The 19,381-nt window shown below is 37.8% G+C and overlaps 2 protein-coding genes across 3 annotated transcripts; one reads left to right on the top strand and one right to left on the bottom strand.

Moving 5' to 3' along the window:
* The first annotated feature begins 76 nt into the window (after nucleotides 1-76).
* LOC109035571 (putative inositol monophosphatase 3) lies at nucleotides 77-4,804 on the top strand. The gene is made up of 5 exons (XM_019049253.2): nucleotides 77-976; nucleotides 1,816-1,984; nucleotides 2,420-2,583; nucleotides 3,432-3,546; nucleotides 4,413-4,804. The coding sequence occupies exons 1-5, from the start codon at nucleotides 644-646 to the stop codon at nucleotides 4,673-4,675; spliced, it is 1,044 nt and encodes a 347-aa protein (XP_018904798.1). The 5' UTR covers nucleotides 77-643; the 3' UTR covers nucleotides 4,676-4,804.
* A 581-nt stretch (nucleotides 4,805-5,385) lies between these two features.
* Mdh2 (malate dehydrogenase 2) lies at nucleotides 5,386-19,255 on the bottom strand. 2 transcript variants are annotated; one of them, XM_019049265.2, is made up of 7 exons: nucleotides 19,058-19,255; nucleotides 14,240-14,434; nucleotides 9,125-9,292; nucleotides 8,302-8,427; nucleotides 7,287-7,424; nucleotides 6,448-6,642; nucleotides 5,386-6,016 (listed from the first exon to the last, which is right to left on the bottom strand). In XM_019049265.2, the coding sequence occupies exons 1-7, from the start codon at nucleotides 19,133-19,135 to the stop codon at nucleotides 5,888-5,890; spliced, it is 1,029 nt and encodes a 342-aa protein (XP_018904810.1). In that variant the 5' UTR covers nucleotides 19,136-19,255; the 3' UTR covers nucleotides 5,386-5,887. The 2 variants fall into 2 exon arrangements, with proteins under 2 accessions (XP_018904810.1, XP_018904817.1); XM_019049272.2 differs by lacking the exon at nucleotides 19,058-19,255 and adding an exon at nucleotides 16,513-16,662.
* Nucleotides 19,256-19,381: the final 126 nt, after the last annotated feature.

The following is a 19,381-nucleotide window of genomic DNA, read 5'->3' as shown; positions in this document are numbered from 1 at the left end:
ATTATTGAGTTGTGACCTTTCCGTCGTTTGAGGGCGCCACTACCGAAATAAATACCGAATAATGGGAGCAACCTAACCTAACTTCACTTTGCTTTGATTTTTCTACTTTGCTATTGTTTTTTTGCCATTTTACGAGTGCGAGCATATGTTTTCGGTGTTTTTGTTTCAAGTTCAAGTTATCTCGGGCTGCCGTTAGTTTCGTTCTCTCTCTGGCCCCTGGCCCATATGTGGGTCATTTTTTGGTTTTTTCAAAAGTTCTGGAAATTTAAAGTAATATCTCTGATCCTCAACAAAAATTTAAAGGCAACATTTCCGAAGGATCTTCCAACTGTGGAACTCTCTAGCTGTCATCGGTTACTGGATAAGGACAACATATTTTTTCCTCGTCTTAATCTACTAAGTTCTCCAATTTGGAGGAACCCAACTCAAACAAGCAATTTGCCTTGAAAAACAATATGCGTTTTCACTTCGCATTTCAGACTCTGAAGAGCTACCGTCAGATCACCAAGTCCAGGAGCTGTTGCTCCTCAAAAGAGGGAAGAAACACTTATTGAAATTTGTAGTGACACGAGGACACCATCCTCTCATTACGTACCTCTGTTAAACTTTTATCATATGTGACTTCCACCGGTATTAGCCCACAATGAATTTCAGTGGCACAGTCCGTTTGAACACCTTTGGTGTATGCGTCATTATTGCCACCCTCATTTTGTTTTATATTTACATATTTAGTTCAAATTCCCTGAATCGTTCAGAAAAGAAGAATGTAGTCAACCTTCGAAAACTGCTCATCACTGCAATTGAGGTAGCAGAAAAAGGTGGTAAGCAAGTGAAACTAGTTCGAGAAGAGATGACTTTAAATAAACACAGCAAAGGGAAAACGAAAGAAGGAGCTGAAATGTTAGTAACCAATGCAGATTCATCATCACATTGCATCATGTTCTTCGGTCTAACTCACACGTTTCCTCACTTGAAAGTAAGTCAACAATTACAATTTTTTCTCATACTTTAAATATGGCGGTCTCCATAATGACTGCCTCTCGTTTTCAAAAGTCATTGCCTTTCTTTCTCCTTCTATGATCTTATGAACCATTGAAATGTCCAACAAGAAAAATGTACCAATTCCTAAGGACTACCCCTCCCCCCCCCCCAAAAAAAAAAAAATTAAATTTGCCACCCTTGGCTACATTCTTTAAAGCACCCCCCAAATCTAACCAGAGGCCGACTTTTTCCTAATTTTCTGGGTGGGGTCACCAAGATCAAAGGCTCCCTCTAATGCGGAGCGGAGGAAAGTTTTACATAAGATGGGCTTTGCGAAATTTTTTATAAAAGGCTGGAAAAAGTCGTCTAACGATTGGGGGCCTCTGTAGGGTTCTTTTGCTTATAGTTCTGGGGATGATTTCCCCCTCGCTCCTCCTCTCTTGCACCAGTTTGCCCCTGAGTCTGTTCGTAGCTTCAGTGTAACAGAGCTTTTGTCGGATAATTTAGCAGTTGTTCACTTACCATTTGCTGACAGCTGTTGAGCCACCATGAAACAGCAATTAAAGGTGATGATGCTAGCATGCGCAGCTATGTAAATTGGTCGATCAAGCATGATGGCTGAAAGTAAACGAATGCTAACTCATCTGAGATGTGTTCTAGGTATGTTCCAATAATGGATTATCAATTGTGACAGTTCTATCCTGTAGGTGCATTTTCAGCTTAATCATCCTCTCTCCCAGTATTTTTTATTTTTCCTTAATATCGATTAAACATAATTGGGCCTGAATTCTTGTAATAGAAGTTAATTGCATCCATTTGCTCTTCTAATTTTAGGTAGTGTCTGAAGAACAAGAAAGTTCAAAACTCTGCGACAACACTCAACCTGTGCTTGATTTGGATCCCGCTTCCAAAGAAGGGTTATCAAGGCTTGTTGACTCAGAAGTGTTCACCGAAGATTTGATGGTGTGGATTGATCCATTAGATGCCACCCAAGAGTACACAGGTACTTAATATTTTTTTTTTCCTTAAATATTGTTTAATATTTTGTAATGAAATATTTTTTAATATATTCTTAATTTAATTGGTTGACATGTGTTTAAAGAACTTGCCTAGTTAGTCAGAATATTTGCATACTAAAACCGATGAAACGATGGTGTTCCATGTTTGAGATTTCGAGGAAAATTTGTTTGATGTTAAAGAAAGCAGGTTGGAGCTTTTGATACAAATGATTTTTTTACGGTAACTTGTCAGTCCAGGCATGCTTTATGCCTTTATCTCAAAAGAACCTCGTTTACTCAGTATCTTTAGAGTTGAGCTTAGCTGGTGGATCAGCAGTTAGATGAGATTAGCCCTCAAGGGCTATTTGAATTAACCCCCCCCCCCCCCCCCAAAAAAAAGGAAGTTGGTATCGGAATAACTTGTGATTTGTTTGTTTCAGAAAATCTGCCGCAGTATGTCACAACAATGGTTTGCGTTGTATTCAGAGGGAAACCGATAATTGGCGTAATCCATAAACCATTAGAGAAAGAACCTGTAACTTATTGGGCTTGGCTGGAACATGGTAGATCAACAAGTCTTACAGGCCTTTTAGCCACCAGGAAGGTACATGTCTTACCGATAGGATTTTTCTGTTAATCGTTCAAGATATTTCCTCTTTTTTTTTCTTATTCTAGATTTAATGTAGCTTCATTTATGCAACCACTGAGCATTTGATTAAGAGGCCTTTATTTCATTTAGATTTAGATGACAAAAATCTAAAAATGAACATCCTTCATTGTGATGCTGTAAATCGCTGTTTTATTTTTTAGAAAGAAAATTATTTTTCATAATTTTTCTTAATTTTCATAAAGAGAATTTTCTTCATTCATGTAAACTGTTTCAGACAATTTTGAGGAGGTATTTTGTTAAGTTTGAAAAAGGAACATAATTGATTTGTTAATAGATATAACTTTTCCTTATTCATTTTACTGCAGACTTTTCTTTTCTTTTAAGTACAATTTTTTAAAAGAATGAAAGTCTACAGTAACATTGGTAAGAAAAAGTTTTATCCTCAACAATTCAATGAGCACCATCAAATTCAAACAAATCTTAATAATTGAAGATTTTGAAATGTTAACTATTGAGATACACATTCTTGGACTTCAGCAATCAATATGTTGTTGAAGACCACTTGAATTCTAAAATATGTGAAGACGGTGACTGTCTTCAATTGAATATTTTTTTTTCTTTTTTTTAAACGATGGGCGCTTGAACAACCTATGAGATTGCACAGTATCAAGCATGCACTAGCTTATGTGCTCCACTTAGGTGCACATATCCCTTTAAGCATTGGATTTTTATTGGAGCAGAATATTAGATTAAAACAATTAAATTTCGAGTTTCAAAATTATTTTAAGTAAAGTTGATTACTTCAGATTGACCCATCTCATTCCTCTCTCTCTGTTCCTCAGAGTCCAGAATCAAAATCAACTGTGATAATCTCTCGCTCTCATGCCGGGAAGGGAGTTCAAATTGCTGAAAGTGCTTTTGGCAAAGAAACTAAGATCATTGAAGCAGGGGGCTCTGGTAAGTTGTTCTGTTTGTGTGTATGAATTTTTCAATCCCCAATCTAATATTCTTTTGGTATTGATGTATTAGATTCAAAATAGGTCTAGACATTGAGATTTTAAATGTGTCACCGAGAGATCTGAGTTTGTTTTAGCATTTTCGGAAAAAATCAATTCTTTTAAGACTAATTTTTGAGTGAAAGTTTCGAGTTGAAAATGAAAGAAACAATTTATGCAATGTATTTGTCAAAGTTTCCATAGTATTGAAAAAAATTATTTATTTTTTTTACTTTTATATATTAATCCACCATATCTGTATAGAGGAAAACTGGAATGAGAAGTTTTTTGCCGCCATTTTAGAATTGAATCAATAATATGAACCGAGCTTAACAGAGGTGCACTAAGTCGCATTAAGTTTGAAGTGAAAAAAAGAGGTTTCAAGTTATTACCTCTGTGAAACTCATTGTTAAGGACTACCTCTAACGACTACCTATTTCACGTTCAAAATTTCTTTCCCAGACTTCTAATTTTTGACAGTAGACGATTTACATTTTTTTGTATTCATAACGACTCTAAACTCTCTTTTTTTCTTCAAAATGCAACTTGGTGCATTTCAATCAAACTCAGTCCGTACGGAAGCAAAAAATAAAAAAAAAATCCTACGACGTGGCATTTTTTCCTTCAAATGAGAATGCTTCTCCTTTTCAGAACAGCTCATTTTAGCAAGCTCCAAAAACTCTGATAAACATCAGTCAAGGTCCTTTGATGATTATTCCTCTGTAATGGAACCTTTTCAACAGCTTACTGAAAATTCGTCGGACTTTTAATCCAATTTTTCACGTAACTACCAAACAGTTTTGTCATTCATTTTTTCTACTCTTGCAGGTTACAAATCTCTTGCTGTAGTCAGTGGAAATGCATCTCTCTACATGCATTTAACCCAGATCAAGAAATGGGACATTTGTGCCCCAGATGCTATTCTTCAATCTGTTGGAGGCAGGCTGTCTACGTTAGAGGATGATGAAATCGACTATTCATCGGAGCAAGAGAAAGTGAATGAGCATGGTGTAGTCGCTAGTTACAAAGATCATGACTATTACATAAAAAAACTTAGTGCTGTAAAAGACTCATGGTCCAAGTCAAGCTAAACTCTCAAGACTTGATAATGATGATTCAGTCACAAGTTCCTTTGTTTTAAGTTGAATTATGTGTATATAGATTAGTTTAAATTTTTTTAACGTGAAATATACTCGGAAACTTCTTGTTTTACTTTTAAATCGCTTCACTCTGCTTTTGAAGTCCTCCGACTCATGGTTTTTTTCAGCTGTGCAATTGTAAAGTGTTGGCCTTTACAATTGGTTTACATGGAAAATAGCTATTCGGCTAAACGGCTATTCTGTCATGCTAAGGAAGAATGATGTATGAAAATTCGAGAGTTGCCATATTTCCTCCGATAAATCGTTTATTTTTGAGGAGAGTTATAAATATTTTCTCTTGAAATTTTCAGATAAATTAGATCTAAAATTGCGAGTCAAATTCTCTAAAAATTGAAAGAAAATATTCACAGATGTCCCTAGAAATTTGTAATTTAACAAAGGAAATTGGGCAACGTCTGATGGCTCACACAGCGTTCTTCCTTAGCATGGCTCTTCTGGTAATTATCGTTCAATCATTACTACTTTTCAATGGATCAATTTCAATAACATACCAAAAATGGTTTACTGATATAGATTGCATACAAAGATGTTTTAGATAGTTGTGAAAAGAAATTAAAACATGACATTTTTTTTTCAATTTTTATTGAAACACAGATTTACCAGGCTCTTCAATGAATTCATGAAAAAAATATCTTAAAACCAAAATATCTTGAAACACTCTTCAGAGAAATCTCTTGATAAGAGCATAAAATTAACACAATCTGCTGGGTGCACGTTAAAAGTTGTTTTTTCTTAAAATTATCTTGCGTCTTCATTTACCTTAAATAAAATACTGAATGAACAACTAACAACAAAGTAATGTTAAAACATATCATAATTGTTTGGCGATAAATAAACAAAGAATTCTTAACAGCTTGGGAATGACTCAATGATTGTTTTTCATAGACCGTAAAAGGTGATTCTTCTGAAAATGCCTAGCGTTAAAAGTTAAAGTAGCCTTAAATGGTGAGGTAAATCTGGTAGCCCTTCAGTTACACTGGTGGGACAGAGCTCTAATATCTTAGAGATCTAAAAGCTTGGCTTTCCGATTATTCACAATTTACAGAGAGCTTAAAACCTATGTACACAGTTAAGACGGTTCAACATAGAGCTGTCACCAGCAGGAATCACATTTCATTTCATTAAGAGGTCACAGGTTTTTCCCTATGATTTTGCAACAAATTCCTCACCCTTCTTGATGTTCTTCTGCAATTCAGGTATGGCGGTTTCCAGGAGTTTCTTCTCAAAATCTGAGAGCGTTCCTAATCCCAAGTTCTTCTCAACTCCATTTTTCTGTAAACAAAATTGAAAAAATATTAATTTTACGAGTGAAATTTCCTGAAAAAATGACGTTCGCTTCAAGTTACATTATAGATTTAGAGACAGTTAGTACACACTGATCATGATCACGATTTGATCAGTGGAAAATTGTGTTCATTTCGTTATTCGTACTCCAGTAAAAAACTGCAACACATGACAGCAGCCTTTTTCGATTTTGCAAGGAGTTATGAGCCACTTTCTACAAGAAATAGCTCTTCTTTATGCCCTAGTTTAAGTTTACGACAGACTAATGCAACCGAATATTGTGAGATGCTGCTACCGCGTCGTCCGTTGGTCAGAGTCTGAATTCATTTTAATTTTTCAAGATTGTTGGTTGTTCCTGCATTTTATTTCTTAATATTTTACTTGGTAGAGAATAACATCGAGCTCTATTATATACTTACACCAAGGATAATTGGTGACGAGAAGTACTTGACGCCTGGAACAACATCAGATTCAATGTAGGAAATTTCTTGGACATTGGACTCTCCATGTAAAGCCTTCGCTAAGGAGAATGTAAACTTGGCACCAGCGTAGGCCATTGAAAGTGTGGCTGAACCAGCACCAGCCTTGGCTTTCACTACTTCAGTTCCAGCTTCCTAGAAGCAAAGAGTGGTACAAACATTTGAAATTAGATGGAAAATGTGAAGCGAGAAGGAGCGGAATAAAGAGCGCCTTTGGATACAGTTGTTCTTATATTTTGCACCTACGTTCAGAGTGGACTAACAAAGCATTTGATTTGGGTTGATTTAGAGGTATTGGAGCAAGGAATTTTGAAGTTGGTTTTAAAAAAATGACATATTTCTTGTCTCTTTAGACAATACTAATACTTTATACTGCTCATTTTTCCAAATTGGTTTGTTTACATTCTCATTGATTCAATTATTATACTTCAATGCCTAGTGCAATAATGCAGAAAATCTATTTGGACCGAAATAGATCTATTACTGTCACTGCCCCTTTCAACAGAGAGCTGAACTAAAAGATAGAGCCTAACCCTTAAGAAGTAGTGATTCCGTTCCAAGGGCTGATACTAAAAAAAAAAAAAAAAAAAAAAAAAAAAAAAATCAATTTTTTACCTCTAAAACCTTATTTTCATTTCTTAAGTACATTAGACTCACTTTGTACTCTAATTTTTCCACAACTGGAGAAGTTGAAGGATTGCACAAGGATTGTTGATTATAAATGAAAAAGTTGGAAAAATAAAAATCAAATCAAACATGAAATTGTATTGAATACTTACTTGGATGCGGACAGTAAGTTTATCTAACTCCGGCTGAGGGAAACTGACTGAGGGTTTCGCTTGAGAGATGACTGGAATAATAGTGACACCTGAGTGACCACCAATAACAGGTACATGTGTGGTTGCTGGATCAAGACCCTGATTGACAAAGCAAAAAACAATCATCAATTAAATTACTCCTCTGAGAATATCATCATCAATTAAAAAGAGGGATGAACTGAGTAATGTTTCATCTAAGTAGTCAAGAGTCAGAGCTCAACAAGTGAAATAAACTTTCACATTGGCAGCAACACAAGGGCTAATTTAGAAAAAAAGTCCCACGATAGCTCTTGCAAATCTTGCATAGAAAATGATTCACACGACAGAAGTTTGATTATCAATTCCTGAGCAAGATATTGGCAAGTATTTTTAACATGGATCAAATGAAAGTTAGATATACTATGACTTCATTCATACTTTTGCCTTTTGTTAATTTTAAACACTTGTATCAAGTTTAGGAGTTGATTTCTGGACTTTCTGTTGTGTGATTTGTTTTCCTAATGAAATTTTTGTGAGGAAACATGTTGCATATATGTAGTGCTTTAATTCATACCTTGTCTAGAGGCCCTTAATTAAATCTTTCACAAAAATGAACTTCTACCAGTTGGATAGGTAATTTGTACTAATGTAAAATGCTTCAGAGGATAAGAAACTTATTGAGAACCTTTAGCATACAGATTTTCTTCTTGAATTTTTCCAACAACAAAATATTATGAAGTCAAAACTGTACCCAAAGAAACTTTTGATAACTGTTCCAACTAACACTTGTTAGTAACATGAGGTCCCAGACGTAATGGGCTGTTAAGGAGATGACAAAATAATTGTTGACAACACAGAATTTTGTTTCCATTTAAAATTTACTTGTTTCTCTGATTGGTAACTTTTAACAATCCTGATTATTGGAAAATGTTGTTTTAAACCTAACATTTTTAAGAGCAAATTGACAGAGGTGAGATCAAAAATATTTTTGGCATACCTTAGCTTCAGCAATGAAAGTGTTAGCCCTCACAATATCGAGTGTGGTCACACCAAACAGCCTCTTGGGGTCATATACTCCTAATTTCTTCAAAACCTCTGCGGCAATAGGAACAGTGCTGTTAACCTAAAAATAGAAGGTAAAATGTGAGTGTTGAATGAAAATTTACAAACGAAAGAATGCATAAAAAGACATGCAACTAATAACAGAGGAACAATAATGTATATAATGTTGGTGAAAATTATATTTTAAACTATAAAGCTACTCCATGTAATCCATATAATCCTTAATCCATGTAAACAATCTGGACCTAATGAAAAGGAAACCATTTTCATCTCTTAATTCAAGCGGGAGAGTCTTACACAGGCAAAGGCCATGGTCTACTCTTTGATCCTAATATACCAATTTTTCTTCTTTCAATGCTTTTATGGATGATAACGGATGGTAACATATAACTGGCAGCCCCTTCAAGTATAAGAGAGCAATTCAGGTCTTCTAGCAAGAATGATGTTTCATTGCATATTTCAGCACAATACAGGTAAATGAAAATTATATTTAAGAGCTTACTCCTCGTTTTGTCTGTACATTAGCATAATTTCTAATTACATGATCACTTCTGGAGGTTTGTTCTTACACTTATGAAGCTTGGTGTTTTTCCAGATAAAAAAATGGAAGATCTGGAAAAATTTTCTGACTGCCTATTTTCATTTTTCTATGATTATTGAATAATAATTTGACAAGCGACTATTGCTTAAATTATGACATTTCAGACAGAATAATATGCTGACAAGCTAAGAAGAGAGAGAAAAAAACAAATACTCACGGGGTTGGAAATGATGGCGATAAATGCTTTTGGAGAGTTTTCACCTACAGCTTTGACAATTGATGCAACAATTGAAGCATTTGTGTTGAACAGATCATCTCTGGTCATACCAGGCTTTCGGGGAACTCCGGCAGGAATAACAACAATATCTACATTCTTGAATGCATCCTACAAATAAGGATAAAAAGGAATTAATTGAAGCTCTTCAACGCATGCACCACTCAAAAATTAAAAGCAGATTTTCGACTTTTCACCAATTGCTTGCTCTTAAATAGAGAAAAAGAACTTTAAAGTAACACGTTTGGAGGGTGATAAAAAACATGATGACATTTCTTGAGTTGACAAGGGCTTAAATTAAATACACAGTCTGCATAAAATAAAACGTATGAATTTACTCTTAAAAGTTTTGATACTAAAATTTTGGGGAGAAAAAATTTCATAAAAATTTGACAAAATTGTCGATTTTTTAATTCAAGATTTTTCATTTTTTTCTCTAATTTTCGGAAATGATGACGGCGACTCCAAATATTTCACCGAATGACCCAAGGTGGCCACTGGAATTTGGAATTGGTATTCCTGATTTTTCCAGGTATTCTCAGACTAATTTTGAGGGAGCTCTCCTGAGACAACACGGAATGGAAAAATTTTAAGATTTTCTGATCCAGCTTCAAGATGAGCTGAGAGCTGAGACTAAAGAAAGTTGCCATTTTCGCAGTTGCTAGTATTCTTGAACTTTTGGGGCATAAACTCTAAATCCCCGATTTTTTTCCGGTTTCTCACGACCAATAATTTTCCCCTGATTTTTCACTGACGGTGGCCACACTGAGGTGCTTGTGTGCAAACTTGAAGGTTGCACACGGTGTTTGCCTTTTTCCGTGTTCAAAAGTTATAGCATGGAAAACTGAAAATTATTATTTTTGACCCTGAATTGACTTTTCTCCTACACTGCCGTGCTAAGTAAAAACACCATAAGAGTCATCAAGCATTGCCAAATTTCTTTCAACAAATCACGAATTTTCAGGAAAATCTGGGAATATTTCTCCTCAAATTTTTCAGAGGATTTCGTTCGTAATTTGATCGAAAAGTCTGCCAATTCAAAGGAAAAATACTTAGAACTTTCTTCAAAAATGAATACTTTCAAAGAAGAAATTTGGCAACACTCGAATGCTTATACGACGTTTTTACTTAACACGGCAGCATAGTGAACAGTTTTTGTTTCCGTCTTAGGGGCCCTTTGCATATCTCCAAGACAATGAATGAGGGAGTACTATGAGAATTTTCAGATTTTTTCCCGTTGAATTTTCTTTCGAAAGTTAAGCGTCAGTCAAGGTCATCCCGCTTAGCCCCCTCCTACTTCCCCTTGAGATCTCGGGAATCACAGAACGGTGAATGAGGAGTAGCTGAAGGGTCGGAAGAGAAGAGCGGGGGGGGGGGGGGGGGCGAAATTATTTTGGAAGTGTTGAATTTTGATGGCGCCACTTTGGCTCACCGCCGGTTGGGCGCTACGTGCGGCCGTGCGCTACGCCACCATGCCCTAGATCCACATAGGTACCCCACGTTCCCACGTAGCTGCAGCAATCTCTATCAATACATTTTTCTCAATTTTCACTCTCAAGTCACGGATGCGACGGAATTTTTCCCATAAAGCATAGAACTTGGATTTTGACAAGTCCAACGACAATCTACCAATTCGCTCTTCTTCCCATCATCAAATAAGGGGGGGGGGGGGGGGGGGGTGGTTCCAAATATAGGGTTGCCACAGAATTTAGAAAATGAAATTCCCTGACATTTCCTGACATTTTGGTGAAATTCCCTGACAATTGAAGATAGGACGGATGGTTAAGAAGGCGTAATTGAAAACAGTTTTCAGGCAAAATTTCTTGTTCAAAATCTCAAACCCATTCTAGAAAGCAAATGAAGGTGATTTAACAAATTTTCCCTGACATTTCCCGGTTTTCCCTGGCTTTTCAAAATTCCCTGACATTTCCCGATTTCCCTGACTGTGGCAACCTTGCAATATTTTCAGAAATGGAAACTCTACGGATTTGGCAATTACGTAATAAATATTTCGTAGCCGTGAAGGGTAGAGACTAATATGCAGAAGAAGCAAAAGTTAATATCTGGGATCAGCACTAATTTCCCCCCGATTTATTCCTCTCTATTATAGATTAGCAACATGCACAAAAAATTGCATTTCATGAAAAGGCTCTTCTTCTTTTTACCTCCCAGGTTGAGTAATTTGAATCCATTCAAGTAATATGGAAGATATTTTGGCAGACTTTCAAACCCTCTCACCTGTAAGGCACTCGTAATACAACCTATCGCCCTCCATCATTAAATTACGAAAGCCTGATCTGATACCATACACCCTCCCCCCCCCCCCCCTTTCAGAAAATAACAGAGAAAGTCTGAAAAAATAGCTAGAAAAATTCTTGGTGGTAACAAAACATAAGGTTTCTTTGGGTGTAAATCTTATCATAACTAGACTTAACCCCTCTCCCTCCACCCCTCGTTAGACCCGGGAAGGCTAACGTAGACAGCCCCCCCCCTCCCCCCAAGGGACTTACGAATAATACTTGGAAAGCCCTCAGATCAATTTCAAACCCCCTCATTCATCGTCTTATCTTGACTATGATATGTTGTACTTTGTATGAGATCTTCCCAGCGTTTAAAAGCGAAAGCTTGGTGATCCTTCAATTTCATGTCACATAAAAGAGGAATATTATGTGATTTTAGCTTTTAGCGACCGCTGAATAATCTGGCCGTCGTGTAGATAAATTAGCGCGAGAAGGAGGGGAGGGGGGAGGTAAACAAAATATCCCCCACTGATTGATTTTTGAAGAAGATGTATGACCTACAAAATAAAAATAAACGAAGCAACAATGTGTTGGCTTCAAGGCAACTTTAATTGACGGGCGCATCTCTGGCTCGGAGACCGTGCCTGATCGTGACCTATGTTTTCGGATGCTAATTTTGACGAGCACTGACCATACCTGAATGGCATTCGCTCAAACTCACTCGATTTTTGAGTAGCTAGAAACAACATGGGTTGCCACGAAAACTAATGATTAAGCCGAGGGTGCAGAAACTTCCCAACCACGCGACCGGCCGTTCGCGCGAAAGAAAAATGGGGGAACCCATGTGAGGACGAAAAAATTGGGAGAACCTTGGGAGGTTTTCTTTTCCTTTTGTTTAAGGGTTTAGGGGGAACTTGGCTGTTGAGTGCGCTACTTTGAGGGAACCTAACTGTCAAGCGCGCTGTTTTGAGGGAACTCGACTGCCGACCGCGTTGCTTTATGTGTCGGGCAAAATTCTTCGAAAACTTAAAAGTTAAAATAGGGGAACCCTATGGTAGTTTCTGCATCCCTGCACGTAGTCCTTGCAGCACCACTACGAATAAGGCCAACGGAAACAACCACAACCACAGAATGGAAATAGAAAGAGGGAAACGACGCGGGTTGACGACGGCGCAGAGATACAACTATTCGTGCTTGATGGATGCCCGTGTTGCATCTACAAAATTGAAGGCGCGACGCGTGAACTCGCAATCGCTCTAAGTTACCAGTGAGGGGTCGGTGATGTACTGACGTCGCTTCGATTCGGGAGAAAAGTTAAAAAAACAAGGCCCGAATGCATCAGCCTATCTTCGGCTGTCTTAATACTCGATTTTTCTCCCTTTTTCTTCAATTTGATGCCTGATTTTTTTTTTTCACGATGTATTCTACACCTGTATCTGAAGCTAGTGTGTACCGGCACTACAACTTCCCCAGAAGAGATAGTTGGGTCGATATTACCCGATTGATTGGGATTTCTAGTAGGTAGTTGTAAAATAAAAACGGGATACGTATCTCTTGAATTGATCCCGCACTAGCTTGACATCCTAGGAGAGCTCACTCCATTTTTTTTTTTTTTTTTTTTTTTTTTTTTTTTGGACAACTGAGTGCATCTTTGCCAATAGTATAATATGGACGTATTTATGCTAAAAGGAACTATGTGCATCGGGTTTGCGTGGGACATAGTTCCTTTCGGCATAAATACGTTCATATTATAGAACAATGAGAGTACTTTCGAGTTAAAAAATGTCCTGCCTATTCGCCTCCTTATTTTTTTAGCGGACACGGCAAGACTCTGATCAAAGCATCTCAACAAACCAGAGCCATTGCAAGTTTGCTATATCTCTGGGTCTGGGTCAAGCTACACTTGGGGTACTACATGTTATCGAAACCTCAATATGCAGATAAGAATAGATCATTTGACGCGCTCGAGAAGAAAAAAACGAGAAAGGAAGAGATAAGGAGAAGGGAATATTTGAGACACGTATGACGTAATCTGAGATAGGTGACACGACATTCAATGGAAACCTTCTTAACTGAATGACATTCAAGTGATTCGATAGTTTTACCTATACTGACCGATTGTTTCCGGCATTTTTTCACATTAGTGGAAAAAAAATAATTTAGTAGTAAAACAATAATTTCAAACCCCTCCCCTCCCCATTGAAAGACACCCACCCTCAAGACGGCCCCTTCGGAATTATGCGCGAACCCCCCCCCCCCCCCCTTCACAGATTTTTTAGGCAAAACAGGGAAAGCTTTGTCTTGGGAAGCCTAAAATATAGTTGTGAAAATTGTTTTCCTACTTTAAATGGAAGCTTGTGTATGACTGCACTACACCCTTCCGACCTCCCTATCATCCTCGTAAAATTCAGTGAGCCACGCTCAGAATCCATGTCTCATTAAGGTACCCACGTAACTAGTCACAATGTCACTTAGGCGGATGCAGACACCTCGAACGGGAGGGGGGAGGGGCTTCCCCAGAAAATTTTTGAAATTTTAGAGCATTAAATATGCAGTTCGAGTCAAGTTTTTCATAAATACTTAAGTGCGAAATATGAGCCTCCTCCCTTCTTTTCACCTCCGTTTCTTCCCTTTTCTCCATTTTCTCACTCCTCTTAGGGGGTGGGGCCGGCCCCCTCCCCCTCCGGATTTGCCTATGACTTGTTAGTACGGAACACTAGGAGTTCTCCAAAATCGCAATTCATTCGCGGGAAAGTGATTCATACAGAAAACGTGAAGTTTTACTGTGGTGGCTGGACCATTGATTCCGGATACTTACGGCCATTTGTTCGTTTCCATTGTAGCCGGTGACCTTGGCCTTAGTTTCGATGTGGCTCAGATCGGCGGCGACTCCTGGGGCGTGGACGATGTCGTACAGAGACAACTCGGAGACCAACGGGGACTGCTTCAACAGAAGCGACAACGGCTGACCGATCCCGCCGCTTGCTCCGGCGACTGCCACGCGAGCCTTGTTCTGAAATCCACGAAAAAAAACCAACAATTATTCCCAAATAGGTATAAATCGATCATACTTACGATACTAAAAACTCGAGAAAAACTTAAAAACCTGAGAGAGGCGATTTGCGGACGTCTCGCTACGAGATGGCTAATACGAAAAACGCCGTTGAGCCTTCAGACGTTGACGGATTTCCTAGGATAAAAACCGAATTGACTGGGAAAATTGTAAATATTTTCCCTTAAAATTCCCAAACAATTTTGTAGTACGCAATTTAATCTAAAATATCTGAAAATTTCAGAAATATGCTTAAAGTGCATAAAAATACACATTTCATCAAGGGAAATTTGGCAACTCTAGGATGTTCATACGGCGTTCTTCCTTAGCACGGCAGAATAAATGGGGGGAAGGACACAGCCAGCGATGAAAAACCAGTTTTAGACGGTTACGATGAAAACCAGTCAAAGGACCGAAATTTATACGCGGGCGGCGCATGGTGGATCGAGTCAATAGTAGAGCCAATATGAGAGGTCGGACAAAATTTGGAAACTTTAAAGCTTATGACTCTTTGAAACTCTGAACTTGAGGTTCTAAAGGTGGTGCTATTAGTTTCCTCGTGTCATTTTCTTCAGGAATCACCTCTTAAAATTTAAAAAGTGACAAATTAGACATCAAAATTCGCAGTTTTAGTCAAAAATTTCAGGTCCGACCTCTCTAATTGACTCGATCCATTGTGCGGTGACTATCTTTTTCGCCGACGTGAAAATTGCTCCAATACGCCTCCTTTGAAAACGGGCTCTCCTATTATTCACTCTCCCGAACAACCTGATGAATCGGCCGAATTCGGTACGAAGCAAATGGTATTTTTCCAACCTGCGGTCCTAACTTTGAACCCGATTCATATATGAATGTTAGTTTTATTCAAAACTGTTCTCATTACAGTGTTTGAACCAACTTAAACGAAAGAGAGATATTCTTTGAACTTCGATCATGGCAGCTACATTTTCGAAGAAAGCCTGCACGATTTTAGGCGTGAAATTTTTGCAAACACTCCATAATATAGCCAAAAAAGGCACCTTTCAGTTTTTTTTTCATAGAAAACACGCCTGTTATTTCCACGAGATTAATGAGAAACATGTTGCGCACCGCTTTAATTCATACTATGTCCAGAGACCTATTACAATAATGTGCATCGACATAGTAAAGGTCTCATTGGTGAAGGACTTCAAAAGCAGCGCTACGGCTCGGAGCGCCTTCAAATCCCGATGATGCTCTCCGCATTGCCAGGCAGTTGGTTTAGTTGCCTATCCAAACCAAACCCAGCTAACGATGACAACTTGACGAAGCTAAACAGATACTTGCCGAAATTTTAACAAAACTTGGGCGTTTAGCTCCACATTCGATGGATGAAGGATTCAGGTTCAGGTTCGGCTGAAAAGTTAGCCATTTCGCTTATTATTTATGCGATACCAACCATTTCCTTACTCCTAAAAATCGAGGTTTATGAACGATTCACCTGAAGATTAGGGGGACAACCGAGGGCATTTCAATTACTCAAAATTTCCGCAAAAACCTCAATTTCTGGATAAAGGTTGTGACTTTTAGGGAATTTCTCCAACTCGCTCGCCGCGCCGTGCCTCTTGTTCACCGCAACCCGCAGATCGTAAAAAGGGCAATATCAGAATGCCAGCTCCTGTACAGACCTAGCCCGTAAGTTCAACGGATGCAGATAGGTTTTTGGAACAAAGGAAACACGAGTTATTTGTCACAAAACTGTTCCAGTTGTTGCTCCAGTAACTTCAAGGACCCAAAACGATCACGGTTTCATGGTAGGCGAATTTCCGAGTCCAGAAATTCGATGAGCTCAAAACTGGAAGTATATCTGACGAAAGAGGACCCACATTCGAAAAGAAGTGCTCTGTTCTATTTATTTTTGACCAACTCACGCGTGACTCCATGAAAATATTCCTTCATAGAACTTTCACAGAGCTGCATTTTAAGATGCTGAGATCGTATTTGTCCTTCTGTTTAGCAGTATTATGAAGTCGTTATATCTTTTCAAATGAAGACGGAACGAAAGTAAATAAAATCAGTACCTGCATGGTCCTAAAATTAGCAAAGATGACGTGGACTTTTTCTCGAGAAAACTTAGCTCCCAAAAAATTCAAATTTTTCTACAGGAATAGACACTGACTAGACTACATCTGCACCACTCAACAATTTTGTAGCATTCCAGCCCATAAAAAACGCCCACTTAAAAATGGAAATCAGATAAGGCCTGGTATTTATGCTTCTTTGGCATGCTTAGTTTTATCATCTCCTCGGTCTTAAATCTAAAGGTATGGAAGTCTCATCGATGGCCAAAGTGCGAAATCACGTACCTCCGTTTGCGACGTTGCAAATTTATTATCATACTTTAATTTTTCATTGGAAAACTAACTATTATAATTCCTTGAAAATTTCCATAATTTTTTTTCTGGGTTAGCAGAATATTCTGGATAAATTTCAAGCTATTAAGTTGGCTTATTTCGCTTCGAAAAAATATAATGGTAGTGGAAATTTTGAAACATCGCAATGGAAATACGTGGTTTTGCTTTTTGGCTACTTTGCCGTGCTAAGGAATAAGGAAGAACGCCGTAAGAACCTTCGAGAGTTGCCAAGTTTCCCTTGTTAAAATATGTATTTTTGAGGACATTCATGCATAGTTTTTCTGACATTTTCAGACATTTTAGATTAAATTGCGTACAAAATCGTCTGAAAACTTTGGAAAATAATATTCGTAATTTCCCCAGTAATTTTGGTTTTTATCGGAGGAAACTTGGCAACGTCTGAGGGTTCATACGGCGTTCTTTCTTAGTACGGCAGTATTGTCATGATAGGGGTCTGTTAAGCAGTTGTTTGCCTCATTCACTCACATCAATGAATTATTCCAACACTACTAAGGTAAAAATTAGATTTTTCTCGACTCTTTTTTGTGCTGTGTTTGATGAGGAAGGTTGACTTTTTCCCATAAAGAGAGGAAAGCCAGGTTGGACAATAGATGTTGTTTTTTAAAAGTAGAGTGAAAATTGAAGCATCCACGTGTTTTCAAACATGTTAAGTACGTAATTGGTTGTTGTGAGAGTTGTTAAGAAAAATATATTCCACAAGAAGTCTGGGTGTTAATGCAGTTTATTGTAAGACTATAGATCAGACTTGATCATTTACTATGCTCTTGTAACTATTGAGGATTTTCTCAGTGGCTTTTGAAATATACCTTGATAAAAATTAAACTTATTCCTCTTCTACAACACTGCTTTACTTGAATGAAAAAAAAGGGGAGTCAAAACAGTTGCTGAAATATTTTATCACTGGAAATTTTTTGACAATCATGCAAGCATTAGCATGTAAAAAAATCATTCAAAAACATCAGAGTTGTAAACCTTAATTGAACACTTAAAGGTTTGGGCAGAGCTAGATATTTTTGGGGCAAGTGGCAAGCGTGAGACCACTGACCCTTGGTAAGTTCGAAGGTATTTCCTGCCATCAAACTGTCCCAATTTTTTAGAAGGGAGAAGGGAAAAAGCAACTTAAAGAGGGACGCGCGAGTACAGAAAATACTCGAGTGCATAAACCCTGGCTCGCACGTAGCGAAAAGAAATGGTGAGTGTTTGAGGAAATCGTTCTGATGATGAGAACTTACTAATTGACATTTTCTGAGGAAGAAAATGAGGAAACACGGTAAAACATACTGCTTTTCAGGGGTGCAAATTTTTCTGCGCACCGGGAATATTCTGGGTTCTCGGAAAAAGGGCAACACAATGCACTGTTCAAATATTTGTTGAATTTTTTGACAATTTTAGAATGTGTGACAAAGTCGCAATACTTCATGAGAGTTGAACTTCTAAAAACAGAAAACGTAAAAAAAAGAAGAAAAAATTCTCAGCCTCCGCAATTTTTGCGGCAACCCCACAATTTGATCGCAACTCAAGAACAATTTCCACCCCAACTGTTTAACATAACTTTTCTGGTGAACACATAATTTTGATCCTTTGGCCTCTGAACCGAGAAAATTTTGAGGCTAAGATTGCGAAAACATAATTCTTCTTCCAAAGAACTTGGTGCATCCCTAAGTAAAGAGCAAGGCCTCCCACCCAGATATATTCACTGCAACCATGGCTACCCACATTGTATATCCTAAAAGTATAGGGTATTTTCACAGAAGCCATCATGAGAATAAATCCTGATACTAAGTTGAAAATCAGCCCATTTACCCAAATACAACAAGGCCGCAAGGTGCAGATTCTGTTTCATGGTACATAAAATTCAGAGAGCGTAACTATCATTAGACCACAGGTTGCTTGCTTTGGCATAGAAGTGATCGTTGCTTGATTTGGCCTTATCTTCTGTATTTTCTCCATACTTATATCAACTAACATCTCATGATCGCACCCCATGCGCTGATGACTCTGACCATGCATCAATTATTAATGTTGCCCGGTTTTGTATCTGAGAAAGTGTTGGTATATGTTGTTATCAGAAAATATATGGATTGATTAAAGTCGCAGTGTTATAGAACAAACACTTTAAAGACTAGCCTCACACAAATTCCATGCTCTGACCTCAAGGATGAATTTAGTAAGGGAGAAGTGCGAGACAAACCTTGGCTGAAGTTGAGAACTGTTTTCCATTCTTTGATACGGTGTTGAGGAGTTGAGATGACACAAATCGAGAAAGCATGATGAAAATAGGTTTGGAATTGGTTGAAACTTAAAAAACACGGAAAATAAATTAATTAACAACGCGTTCGGATCACAAATTTGGTGAACTACCGCCCGGTCCTGCCAGATAACGCGGAAAAGGAAGAGTTGGTCAAAAATACTGATTAGATGGAAGGCTGGTTCATTCGTGACGTCATAACACAGATTGTTCAAAACAGAGAAGTAACCTTACTTACCGAACTCAATATTTTGAATGCAAAAAAGT

Source organism: Bemisia tabaci, chromosome 4 (genome assembly GCF_918797505.1).
Source record: "Bemisia tabaci chromosome 4, PGI_BMITA_v3".
Lineage (NCBI taxonomy): Eukaryota > Metazoa > Arthropoda > Insecta > Hemiptera > Aleyrodidae > Bemisia > Bemisia tabaci.
This window is presented reverse-complemented; position numbering and strand designations above follow the sequence as displayed.

Excerpts from the sequence above, each read along its gene's own strand:
- LOC109035571 (XM_019049253.2), top strand. The coding sequence starts at position 644 with ATGAATTTCAGTGGCACAGTCCGTTTGAACACCTTTGGTGTATGCGTC. Across the intron at positions 2,584-3,431 it reads GCCTTTTAGCCACCAGGAAG|AGTCCAGAATCAAAATCAAC; the intron begins GTACATGTCTTA and ends TCTGTTCCTCAG. Across the intron at positions 3,547-4,412 it reads CATTGAAGCAGGGGGCTCTG|GTTACAAATCTCTTGCTGTA; the intron begins GTAAGTTGTTCT and ends CTACTCTTGCAG.
- Mdh2 (XM_019049265.2), bottom strand. The coding sequence starts at position 19,135 with ATGCTTTCTCGATTTGTGTCATCTCAACTCCTCAACACCGTATCAAAG. Across the intron at positions 8,428-9,124 it reads TCGCCATCATTTCCAACCCC|GTTAACAGCACTGTTCCTAT; the intron begins GTGAGTATTTGT and ends TTCTATTTTTAG. Across the intron at positions 7,425-8,301 it reads CTTTCATTGCTGAAGCTAAG|GGTCTTGATCCAGCAACCAC; the intron begins GTATGCCAAAAA and ends TTTGTCAATCAG.